Below are 13680 nucleotides of genomic sequence, written 5' to 3'. Positions count from 1 at the left end.
ATATAATTCCTTAGGTGATCCTCGATCATGTTTGAATTGTTTACTTTCTTGAGTCCCTAGGGGCCATTGAACTTGAATTGGTAACCATTTTGAATAGATTGCTGTTATAAGCAAAATGAAAGAAAAAGTGAAGATGAAACTCTTACAATACATATAAATATAATAAAAACAAAAAGCAATTAAAAGGAAAACATATAAAATGTTTCTTGGAAAATCTAATTTTTATTTTTCCAAAAAAAAATTGAAAAAATTCTTTAAAAAATTGAATTTTTTTCAAAAACATGAAAGAAATTCACAATATATTTACCTTTGATTGATAATTATTATTTGTGCAAGTTAGTTCCTTCCCATAGCTCCTACGAAATGTGTTCAACACTTTGGGAATCCTTCCCATTTTAAAAAAACTGGCTAACTCAAAATGACAAAATGGAATGATATTTTGCTGTTTTTGTGCTTTGAAATTGTGAAAATGAATGTTATTTGTCACTTTTAGGTTTTATATTCACGTTCTAGGGTTTTTTTCAGGGTTAAAAATGCTCTATTTTTTGAAGTTGAAAAATGTTAAAAAACTTTCAAAAATGCAGGTTGAGTGTTGGACATGATTAGGCATGGTTGGGAATGCTTGGACATGCATAGGGCTCAACCTCTCCTCATTGGGTACTTCGTGGGTATTTCATTCAAAATGCATTTTTTTTTCTTAAGTTTAAAAATGTTTTAAAAAATACAAGGTGGCCATTAGACGTGATTGGGCATGGTTGAGAATGCATGGAATTTCTAGGGCACAACCTTGCCTTGGTTACCTTATGGGTACATCCTAGAATTACCCATTGGGTACTTGGGGGGAGGGTTGGGTGTCTTTGTGCAAACTCGAGCCTATTCTTGAGCCTGTTTTCATCTGGCCCTATTATACCAAGGGTAAAATGGGACGTCTGGTAACTTAGCAAAATACTAATAATGAATTAGCAACTAAGTTACCAAATCAGCCTAAAACCTAGAAGATTTTGGTTATGACTTGTTTAGCAATTGGAATCAGATTCAACTTGCTTGTAGATTCAACTAGGGTATTTTTTTTCTGTGGGATTTGTTTGGAAATGTGCTTTGGCATACCCAACCGATTCCAGCTGTCAAGACTTGAGGTAATTTCTGGGCAAATCCAGGTGACAGATGTCATTTTCAATGCAGCAGATGTCTTTTGCATACATTTTACTCTTTCTATTTAATGTTTTATATTCTACCGTAACATGGAACAAAAAATGAATTCTCGATTAAAACAAAATGCACATGTTCAATGAGTTATCTGCATTTATGCCACATTAGATAGCATGTTCTACACCCAGTTATAATTGTTTGATTGGTTGTGTGTTGTTGGGTGGGATATTCTATGTTGCTTTTGGTTGGTGTTTGCCATTTTATGGCAAAACTGCATTGAATGAACGATGAAGAAAATCAGATTTGTGGTTCAGCTATGCCAATTTTTTGCTTCCAAATTGTCTTCGTTTGTTCATGTTTTCTGTACATGTTTTATCCCTGCCTGCATGGCACTGAGAGATTTGAGAAGCAATAAAAATGGGAGCATTTAAGTTTTGTCTTTGTACCTTTTTCTGTGTTCTTTTTTATGTTTCCTTATATTACCTCACTTTTTGTCTTTTCAATTTTGCCTCTTTCTTTATTGATTTTTGTTTTTTTTCATTTTTATTTAAATAAATGAACAAATGCTTATTTAAAGATTTGTAACATTTATGGTAGTTTTGTTTAGCATATGCATGTTATGAGGTATTTTGAATTTAATTCTTGTTTTTAGGCTGCAAATATGTTTATATTTATGGTTTTTATATGTTTTTTATGGATGTTCCCAGAACATACCTGTACTTGATTCCAATTTGGCAACTTAGATTAACATTAGCATCCATGAATGGTATTGCCAATATACTAAAGTCTCAACATATGAGAGTGGCTTGATGATGATGGAGCTGACAAATGACAAAGAAGGAAAGTTCTGTAAAAAGATTCAAGAGAACAATGATGTTCAAATATTATTGATAATCGTAATCTGTAAACATACATGTTTGGAACTTATGAGCCATTTTTCAACTAATCAAAATGAGCTGACTTGATTATACCTCTAATTAAAGTAGTGATTACAGGTACTTAGTCCAAACTATGGTTTTGCATGACCCACCAACCACTTTCATCTTTACCTATCATGTGTAGTACATATAGTCTGTAGATTAGATGTGATTTCTTAATATGGGTTCATAACATGTGTGGTGACATTTTAGTGCAGTAAAAGATGTAGTCTTTACAAAATTGGAGGAAAGAGTATGGTTATAACATGTTAAGTGCAACCTTCCTGCTTAATAATTTAATTACTGGGCTTAATTTTTTTACTGGAAATTGTGCAGGGCCAAAACAATCATATGAATCTATATATGTAGTGACTTTTACTTAGAAACCATATCTTTTATTGTCTTTTGGAGTAACTGTTAGCTGGTGCGTCTCTCTTGCAGGTAAAGGTTCTGGAAGATTCAAGGCCGATTGTTCAGAGAGCGGTTGACTCATTTTTGAATAAATTTTTCCCTTTGGGTTACCCTAACAGGTTAATTCTCTTGACTGAAACAACTTTGGATTATAAGTCATTTGTAAATTACCTTGCAATTGCTGTTGATTTTCATGATCTTTGATGAAAATACAGTGTGGGAGAGGGATACTTGACATATTCAAAATTTCGTGCACTGCAACACTTCTCAAGTGCAGCACTCTCAGTCCTATCTACTCAGGTTCATGAATAATGATTATAGTTTATCCTCAAATAGTATTCATACTTTTGGCTTCGAAGGTGGTTCAACCTTACAGTTTTTGAGATCGAGCTTAGACACAATGATTATGTTTTTCTAATTGTGGTGGTTCATAAATTTGGTTGAATAGGTAACTAATAGTGTTGCCATTGTGCAGTCCTTACTATTTGCTGCAGGCTTGCGACCAACTCCGGCACAGGCTACAGTTGTAAGCTGGGTATGATTAACCTCTCATAATACTTAGTGAAGAGGTTCTTTAGTGAGAAAGTAATTTCAGATTAGTTGATAGGGAAATAATTATTGGGGGTATTTGAGCAGGTTTTGAAGGATGGGATGCAACATGTGGGGAAACTTATTTGTAGTAACATGGGTGCCAGAATGGATTCTGAACCAAAGCGGTGGAGGATCTTGGGTTTGTTCACCATAACATCTTCAGCTTTAGTATAAATATTTTCTTTTTGGCTGGTTTCTCAATGCTAAAAACTTTTAGATTTTTCACTCGAAGGAATGTTCTTTTAGGACTTATGTTGTAATCTCTTTAGCTTAGTTTCAATTTCCTCTTTAAGTAAATGATAGGTGAAAATTAAATCTTTTGAATTTTCAATTGGATGCAAATAGAAGAAAGGGAATGCTTGCTTCAACAAAACTGCTAAACTATACATTACTCACCTAAACATGCTTTTCATTTGTAGCGTCGTAAATTGTACGCACTTGCTAGGGTGGTACAATTTCACACCTAGTTTAGCACCCGCCTTGGCGCATTTTGTATTTTGCATTGCATTTCCCCTTTAGCACTTAATTAATTAAATTAATTAGGTCTAAGGTCCTATTTTATCATTTCCTACATCATAAAGTTGGGCCCTTTCATTAAAGTGTGCCCTTTTCATTTTATTCCTCCTATACATCATTTAATCAAAAACCCTAATTAGGTCCTATTTTGAACTTGGGGGCTTGATTTCGGGGGTCAAAACATCTCGAAATCACCTGTAACTTCGGGATTCTCTCTAAAATCATCATATCCGACGGCCCTGAAAATTTGGTGAAAAGTTGTCGGGACCGTGGCGCCCGGTGCACATGGTCCCGGACATTTTTCCCGAAATTTTGGGAGCACGATCCAATCATAAAATAAAGCTTAACCCCAAGAAATTGGCGGGATATTCAATCTCTAAGTCGGCCTAAAGTTGAAATTAAGACCTAGGGTTTCATACATAAGAGCTCTCTTTCTTCATTTGAAGGGATCCGATTTTTGGCTTTCGAGGAACTTCATATGCAGCGAAAGAGCAGATCTTTGAAGACTTCAACAACATTCAACATCCTTCTATCAAACATTTATCAATTTCATTCATCCATTTAGGGCTTGGAAGACATTGAAGAACAATAGGAGATTACCGACTGAAGATTGGCTTGTACTCCTGCCTTGAGGGTTGGGTATGATTTCATGTTGTTTTCATGTCTTTGCATAAGCTTCAAATATCCTTTATTCATGCTTTAGATCACTTTGCATCTTGATTTAGAGCATTTACATTATCATTTACAAGCAATTAGGGTTTACTTTCTAGGTTGCTCTAGTTTGCTTTCTTGCATTTTAGGACCTTGCACACACACTAGGTCTGCACACACAATACATTTTACAATACAAATTGGCTATTCGTGGAGGTGGAAATCACCGAAGCGGGGGTTTGACTAAGGCAAAACCCTATATAGCCGCCCACAACACCTTTTCAGATATAAGTGCAGGTTTCGGGACTCGGACGACGCCGCAAGTTGCAGATCCGGGAGAAGCAGATTGAGACCGACCTTCCCACCAAATTTCAGAGCAAAAGACCAGGACAGGGGCGTGGGGCGCCCTGGTCCCTGGGACAGGGGCGCTGGGCGCCCTGGTCCTCCTGACAGACAGCATTTTCAGCATTTTTTGACAGCTTTTTCAGAGTGCAAAACAGCAGTTTTCGGAGCAGTTTCAGGGGCAGATTCAGGACAGTGGCGCCCGCGCCCCCGTCCCGAACATTTTCATTCATATTTTAACACCGGGTACGCATTTACATTCTTGTCTTGTCCTTGTGTTTACAGCTTTCCATCATTTAAGTTCAATTCTGTAATCTTGTTATTAGTTCATACTTGCACTTTGGGGTTAGGGATTGAACTTGCATCATTTCATCTTTCAATTACAACAAAGGAATAGAAATCCTAATAGGTAGCCCGTGGCTCTCTCTTCCACAAGAAGAAGTAGCCAATTGTGTGATACCTCTAGGCTCTTTCGTATTCCACAAATGTGTGATTGAAAGTGAGATTAGGGCATGTTTGCTTAGTGTCACTTTTTTCTCCCACACATTTTGGTGAACCTGACGTGAACTCCAATCTTCTCTAATTCTGATTTATGTTTTCAAGTTTGAGTGTTTATGCTATTTACAAGTTTTAATTTCTTGCAAGATTCAAAAAAAAATTTAGAGAAAATTTTTGCTAAAACCCTAATTTTTCAATTCAAAATTGAACTTGTGGATAGCTTAATTGGGATCAATAATTTCAAATCTGATTTAGGAACTCATTTGAATCATAAATTTCATTTTCTAAATCTAAATTCTAAGTGCTTGCATTGGTTAAAATTGAACATTTTCTTCTATTTTGCATGTGTTATCATTTGAAAGAGAAAAATTATTGTCATGATGCATTCATTCCATAGATGTGATAATGGGTTAGCTTCCCTTGTTTCAATTTTTCCTTCCTCTAAAGAACCTCCCCCCATCTATAACAACATTTTAGTGCCTAAAAGAGTTTCTACCAATCCCTTTGAGACTCTCCCATGCTCTAAGGATGAAGTCTTTAAGAGTGATCTTGATAATTCTCCTAAAATGTGCCCTTCCTATTTAGCTATCCTAGAGGAAGAGAATGATATCATAAACACTTTTCTTAATGTTACTTCACCTTCCCTACATTATGCCTCTCTAAGTGAAAATGTATTGATGGACATTGAATTATTTTCTCCTAAAGTCGGTCCTTCCAATGGGGGCATGTTAGTGCAACAAGAGGTTATGAACACTTCTTTCAAAGATCTCCTTCCTAAGCATGAATCTTTGGAGAAATATGTTCATGTTCCTCCTAAAAAAAACTCCCTTAATGAGGATCCTTTTGTGCAAGAAGATGACATTATCCCTACATTTCCTAGTGATGGCATTTCCTTTCCCAACAAAATTCCCACTAGAGATGATGAATTAGTGATAAATGCTTACCCTTCTCCTAAAGTTTGTCTTACACATAAGCATCCCTTAGAGAAAGAAGATGAAATAATAAGCAATTTCCTTAATTCTCTCTCCCCTAAAGATCATATTGAACATATTTTGAGGAAAGAGGATGAGTTTAACACATCTATTGATGCTCTCCCTTCTAAGGATGAGGAATTAATAAACAATGTTATCTCCTCTCCCGAAATTGACAATACTTCAAACATTCCTTTCAACAACTTCACTATTTGGGACGAACCATTAGAAGAAGGTGTAGATTATTCTCTCTCCCTTGATAATTTCTCACCTTCCTTGAATCTCAATTATTCTCCCTCTAAAAATAAAGCATCGCCCTCTCCTCAACTTGGTTCTACTCATAAGGAAACCCTAGTTCAAAGCAAGATGGTTAACATCTCTTTCAAAGATCTCCCTCTCAAAAGTGAGACTTTAGAGAGTAATGTTGATCCTTCTTCTAGAGAATTTATTCCCCATGTAGATCCTGTGATGATAAAGGATGATATGACCTTTCCTAGTATTACTCTTCCTACTAGAACATCAATGCCTATCCCTTGTCTCTCTCCTAAAATTGATTTAATCCATGATAAGATTTTAGTGCAAGAGAAGACTATCAATAATTCTTCCAACACTTTTGTTCATTCCTCTGAACCATCCTCAATCAATTTGATACGTGTGAATGAAACACCTAACAAACCTCTCTTCACTGTCCAAGGTGCTTGTCCTTCTCAAAATTCTCAACCTTTAAATAAGCCTATCTTAGTGGTTCAAGGTGGTTATGCTAATGATTCTTTTTGCACTCCTAAGAAACCGGTTATTACTGTGCAAGGAGGTTATTCCTCTAAGAGCCCTTATGAGTATGCTAAGCAATTAACTAGAGAGAGTTATCATGTGGTTGCCCATACTTATAATACTAGAAACAATAGGCAACCTAATCCTCCTCCAGTTATCCCAACTTCACTTCCTCCTTCTCAACCTGTTCTTCCTCAAGCTCCTCGGATTTCACAAGTTCTTGGTAAGGAATATGATCTCATAGAACAACTTAAAGCTACCCCTGCTAAGATATCCCTCTGGGATTTGATCCAAACTTCTTCCGCTCATCATGGAATGTTACAAGATGCCTTGAAAGATTTGAATGTTCCTCCACCGAATACATCTAGTAATATAGCATCTTTAGTTAACTTTGTGATGAATCCTAAAGCTCAAATTGTGTTTTCCCAAGATGAGTTGCCTACTAGTGAAATTCAAAATCAATATGATCCCTTGATGATTGTGGTTATCATAAATGACACTGCTATAAGACGAACACTGGTAGATAATGGTTCTGGCCTTAATGTGTGTAGCATTAATCTATTGCATAAGATGAATGTGGATACATCCCTTATTGAGCCTGACTCTCGTCCCATTCGAGGCTTTGATAATGTGGCTAAGTCTTCATTAGGTATTATCACCTTACCCATCACAGTGGGACCTGTTACTTTGCCTACTCCTATCCATGTTATGTCGGGAAATCTATCATACAACTTGTTATTAGGGAGACCTTGGATACACAGTATGCAAGCTGTCCCCTCTACATTGCATAGACAAGTTAAATTCATTTATAACAATAAGACATATACCTTGATAGGTGATACTAAACTTCAGGCTTGTTTGCAAACATCTACTTCCAAAGGGAGTTCTTCTAAGCCTTCCTCTTCTAGTGATGACTCGTTAAACAAGATACCTATGGATCAATCATTACCCTCTAATAATCAAAATTCTTTGGATGAGTCTAAAGCTCCTGAAGAAGATTCTTCTCGACTTGAATCTACACATGAAAAGGCTTTTGATCCTGAGAAGGTTCTCGCAGAAGACGATTGGGGATCCCTTGATTTTACTCCCACCTTTGTAGGTGAATATAGGGTTCCTCGTAGAGATCTTAAAGGTAAAAAGAAGGAAGAAACTAGAGATCAATCAGTCTTACTTGAACCTATGAGCAATAATTTTGTGGCCACCTCTCAAACTTCTTCTCCTCACACCTCTAATTATGAAGAGTTTGATTCTTTGTCTTATGAAAAACCACCCTCTCTTCCTGAAATGGCTGATCGTTATGGTCGTGGTTTTCGCATTTTTGCTAAGCATGGGTATCATGGAAATGGTTGTGGTGCTCATGAACAAGGGATAAAAGTTCCTCTAGAGACTAATTTTCACAATTATGCCTTTGGACTTGGCTATAATCCCTGCAAACACACTAAAGCATCTAAAAGACCATCTCTCAGTGTGAATGCTATATTTAGTAGTGATGATGATCTCACTTCAACTAAATCATCTTCTACTTCTATCAACTCTCATTCCCTTCATAAGGAAATCTTGGCGATGAACAAATCTCTTTATGACTCCCCTCAAATTTCTAAATCCACTTATGAATCTTTATTTCCTATTCATCATAAAGTCCTTTCCTCCAAGGATAAGGCTCTAATAAATTACACTCATCCCTCTCCTAAGATTTCTTGTGACTTTTCTTGTTCAATTTTTATCATTTTACACATGTTTTTGATCTCACTTATAGTTGAGCATTTAGCATGTCATATTCAAATACCTCATTCAATCTATCATGTCTTTAAATAACATTAATGGCTATTATGTTGCTCATCATTATGTGACATTGGTAGCTCATTTACTGGGGGCTCATTGTCATTCATGATGGTACAATTCCAAGTGCAATCATATTTTTGAAGCAACATAATAGCCTAATTTTCTTGTTCCTATGGGGACAAGAGTGATTTCATACATCTCTTCTTTTGCTTATGTCCAAATCTCTCCCTAGAAGATTGTGTAAGTCCTCCTCATTGAGGCAATGATCTTTCCTTATTTTTATCTAAGGATCCACTTTTTCCTATTTTGTGGATGGTGTGGACTTTATTACTTGGTGTTATGCCTTGTACGCATTTGTTGTTGTTTGTTCAAGGGTTCTCTCTTGCAAGAGGTGTAAGTCCTTGACTACAACCTCTTTTGCACTTGGTAAACTACATCCATAATGAATTCACTCTCCCAATTGGGTTAAAAAGAGCGTCATCCTTCATTAAGAATCACTTTCACCTCGCAAAAGAAGGAAGTATTGCATTCTTATTCTCTTCTTTGTCTTATTCTAGAAGATGTTATATTTGTCTAAGACAATTTCTCTCAGGGATAGGTGTCTTTTGTACAAATATCTCTTCTCCTCTAAGGATTTCCTTTACACATACTACAAGATATCCCTTTTCAACTATCTCATCCTTGCTTAAGGAGTGCAGAACTCTCTTGCTTGGATCTATGACATTGTTGCATTTTTGGGGTATCTTCTTTTGTGATGAAGGTAGGTATCCTTGTTCTACTTTGCTTATGACATAAACATTACACTTTTTGAGCAATGGGTCATTCTCGGAACCAGAGCACAGACTCTTAAAGCGAGATGTCTCCATTTTTCTTTTATGCAATAGGTCATTCTCGGAACCAGAGCACAGACTCTTAGAGTGAGATGTCATGCTTTTGTACTATACATATACAGGTTGTAGCATACTCGGGCATAGACTCCTATGAGATGCTTCTAACCTCCCTTACACACACATGCACGAGGTTGAGTGGAACTAGCGGCATAAGGCTAGACTTTCTCACTCTCCTCCCTTACATGGATCACCTAGACAGACTCTAGGGGCTAGTTTTCCATGTCCTTTTCCCATGGATCACCTGGACAAGATCTAGGGGCGAGAAGTCCATGTTTTCTATCTCACTGTTCTTCTCATGGATCACCAATGTGTGTATTCATGCTTTTTTCCTTTCTTTTCTTTTCTTTGCATTTTGTTTCCATTTACATCCTTCATCTTGTGTTAGAGAACTCTGAAATCCTCACACTCTTTGTTGTGTTGGAATTGAGATTTAGTCCTCTTTCTTACCAAATGATTCTCCATTAGTTTTTGATCTCATATCAAATCTTCTTGTGAGCATTTGTCATCAATTTTCGTTAACAATTCGAAGTGGTAAACATGATACCCTGTTTCAACTCACTAAAATTAGCAAGCCGAAACAGGGGGGGGGCATATAGCTACCCTCGAATTTTCATCACCTTCCTTAGTAAGCATTAGGTGATTTTGTGATCTAACGTGTGTTTTGTAGGGTGCGGTTCCTAACTGTGTACTGCAGATACCGCTGGGGGCTTCGTTCGACAGATTTATGGATATATCCTTTTTCAAATAATGTTTACTTTTCTGTACTTTAGCTTGCATATGCATGTAGTGTTCATATGATCGCTAAAGTGGGGGCTAAATGTAGCATCGTAAATTGTACGCACTTGCTAGGGTGGTACAATTTCACACCTAGTTTAGCACCCGCCTTGGCGCATTTTGTATTTTGCATTGCATTTCCCTTTTAGCACTTAATTAATTAAATTAATTAGGTCTAAGGTCCTATTTTATCATTTCCTACATCATAAAGTTGGGCCCTTTCATTAAAGTGTGCCCTTTTCATTTTATTCCTCCTATACATCATTTAATCAAAAACCCTAATTAGGTCCTATTTTGAACTTGGGGGCTTGATTTCGGGGGTCAAAACATCTCGAAATCACCTGTAACTTCGGGATTCTCTCTAAAATCATCATATCCGATGGCCCTGAAAATTTGGTGAAAAGTTGTCGGGACCGTGGCGCCCGGTGCACATGGTCCCGGACATTTTTCTCGAAATTTTGGGAGCACGATCCAATCATAAAATAAAACTTAACCCCAAGAAATTGGCGGGATATTCAATCTCTAAGTCGGCCTAAAGTTGAAATTAAGACCTAGGGTTTCATACATAAGAGCTCTCTTTCTTCATTTGAAGGGATCCGATTTTTGGCTTTCGAGGAACTTCATATGCAGCGAAAGAGCAGATCTTTGAAGACTTCAACAACATTCAACATCCTTCTATCAAGCATTTATCAATTTCATTCATCCATTTAGGGCTTGGAAGATATTGAAGAACAATAGGAGATTACCGACTGAAGATTGGCTTGTACTCCTCCCTTGAGGGTTGGGTATGATTTCATGTTGTTTTCATGTCTTTGCATAAGCTTCAAATATCCTTTATTCATGCTTTAGATCACTTTGCATCTTGATTTAGAGCATTTACATTATCATTTACAAGCAATTAGGGTTTACTTTCTAGGTTGCTCTAGTTTGCTTTCTTGCATTTTAGGACCTTGCACACACACTAGGTCTGCACACACAATACATTTTACAATACAAATTGGCTATTCGTGGAGGTGGAAATCACCGAAGCGGGGGTTTGACTAAGGCAAAACCCTATATAGCCGCCCACAACACTTTTTCAGATATAAGTGCAAGTTTCGGGACTCGGACGACGCCGCAAGTTGCAGATCCGGGAGAAGCAGACTGAGACCGACCTTCCCACCAAATTTCAGAGCAAAAGACCAGGACAGGGGCGTGGGGCGCCCTGGTCCCTGGGACAGGGGCGCTGGGCGCCCTGGTCCTCCTGACAGACAACATTTTCAGCATTTTTTGACAGCTTTTTCAGAGTGCAAAACAGCAGTTTTCGGAGCAGTTTCAGGGGCAGATTCAGGACAGTGGCGCCCGCGCCCCCGTCCCGAACATTTTCATTCATATTTTAACACCGGGTACGCATTTACATTCTTGTCTTGTCTTTGTGTTTACAGCTTTCCATCATTTAAGTTCAATTCTGTAATCTTGTTATTAGTTCATACTTGCACTTTGGGGTTAGGGATTGAACTTGCATCATTTCATCTTTCAATTACAACAAAGGAATAGAAATCCTAATAGGTAGCCCGTGGCTCTCTCTTCCACAAGAAGAAGTAGCCAATTGTGTGATACCTCTAGGCTCTTTCGTATTCCACAAATGTGTGATTGAAAGTGAGATTAGGGCATGTTTGCTTAGTGTCACTTTTTCTCCCACACATCATTATTAAAATTTGCTGATCTGCTACTCTTTCTGCTAATTAACAGCATCTTATGAAGAAGAGGCCATAGCCTCATTCCCATCTGCTATGACCTTTTTCTAAACCGAAAAACAGTCATTTTTCATGATCATTCAACTTACTGAAGGCTCGATCTGCTCAAATCCAATGAATTGTGATTTAAACCACTGTTCTTGTGAAGAAAGAAAATGGCCTTATCTGAAAATGGATTCACCCCTCAAGACCTTTTTTTTCTCCAAAAAGAAGTTGAGAACTACTGATGGCTCCTAAAGGAAAAAGCTTTGATTTGTTAGTTCATGGGGGCCTATTTTGACCCAAAACCTTAAGAGCTTGGGTGCTCGAGCAGCTGAAACATGTGTTACTGGTTTTGCCTAGAGAAAGCCCCGGGTCTTAGTCTGGTTCGAACCCAATTCGAGGTTTGGGTTTGGTCCCTTGTGGACTTGGACAAGGTTCCACTAATAGATTGTGGGTCCGGGCTAGACAGACCCGATAAACTCGTGGAGAATTTCATTCGCCAATGTGCCATTCTGCTGAATTTGGCAAATTTTTTAATTTTTGGACTTTTGTTGACTTTTGTTTTTGCTCCAAAAAGCTTTACTCGGTCCTCGTAACCCTAAAATAAGACATACAAAACTCTAAAAGGCAAAAGCAAACTCATTGTTCATATTGTGAATGAAAAAAAAAATATTTTCCTCCATTGCTGAACTTAAATTCTTGCTTGTCATTGTACGAATAGAGTTGAAGATTGATCATTGAACACTCCAAGCTAGTTGTTGTGCTATTCATATACATTTGCAAGTGTTCATATGTTGTCAAGGAGATCATAGGGGAAGATTTCTTCAAAAGAGGTAGCTTTTTTGAAGGTATTGGTTTTTTTCTTCCCTACAAATGAACTCTCTTGTTTTGTTTTCAAGTTTGTGGTTTGTTTTTGTTCTTCTAGGCTTCTATGAACATGCTTATTTTATTAAAATGAATTAACCATTAAGATGATTTTAATATTTAATAGATTTTGTTTTCAAATTTCATTTGATTCAGTTCTTCAAATGTATTGTTTATTGAACTTGTTGCCTTAGGTATTACAATGACAACCATTTCTAGCTTCGTGAACCAACACTACTTTAAAACAGATCCAAACTCTTCCCTTGGGAAATATGTTGAAGTGCTACAACTTCCAAGCGGTGGAGGGTATGTTTGGATTTGTGGTCATTGTAAAATTAGATATTCGAGCTCTAACAGTCGAGTGAAAGGCCACTTGTGCAAATTCCCTCGATTGGGTATCAAATTTGTCCAGGCAAAGATGATAAAGGCCTTCTAGATGCACAATTCCTGGCATATATCGAAGAACAAGAAAAAGCCAACCAAGCATTAGGCCGTAAATCAAATCATCCTTTGCTAAAGAAAGTATCTCAAAGGATGAAGCCCCCTACATTGCCTTCTTATTTTGAACCTACAGAGAGTCATCCATTTTTGTCGATACCTGAAGAACAACTGGTGACCTCTACATATAAGAGATCAAAGGGACCGTTGGAAATGGCATTTTAGAACAAGTCTAGAGAGATTGCTAATCAATAATATATAGCGAGATGTGTTTATGCGAATGGATTGACATTCAATGTTCTTTGCTCACCATATTGACAAAAAATGGTGATCAATTAATGAGGCTCCAAAAGGGTATAAGGGCCCAAGTTTTGGAAAGGTGCATAGCACATTATTG

General features: G+C 37.3%; 1 protein-coding gene across 1 annotated transcript in view; it reads left to right on the top strand.

Annotated features, from left to right (window-relative positions):
• LOC131052164 (protein root UVB sensitive 2, chloroplastic) overlaps positions 1 to 13680 on the top strand; it is a 108395-nt gene that overhangs the window by 40303 nt on the left and 54412 nt on the right. The window contains exons 2-5 of the mRNA XM_057986771.2: positions 2508 to 2596; positions 2693 to 2777; positions 2953 to 3012; positions 3114 to 3207. Of these exons, the coding sequence (XP_057842754.2) occupies positions 2508 to 2596; positions 2693 to 2777; positions 2953 to 3012; positions 3114 to 3207 (328 nt within the window). The remainder of the gene's footprint in view (positions 1 to 2507; positions 2597 to 2692; positions 2778 to 2952; positions 3013 to 3113; positions 3208 to 13680) is intronic.

This window comes from Cryptomeria japonica, chromosome 2, assembly GCF_030272615.1.
Source record: "Cryptomeria japonica chromosome 2, Sugi_1.0, whole genome shotgun sequence".
In the NCBI taxonomy this organism is placed as follows: Eukaryota; Viridiplantae; Streptophyta; class Pinopsida; order Cupressales; family Cupressaceae; genus Cryptomeria; species Cryptomeria japonica.
This window is presented reverse-complemented; position numbering and strand designations above follow the sequence as displayed.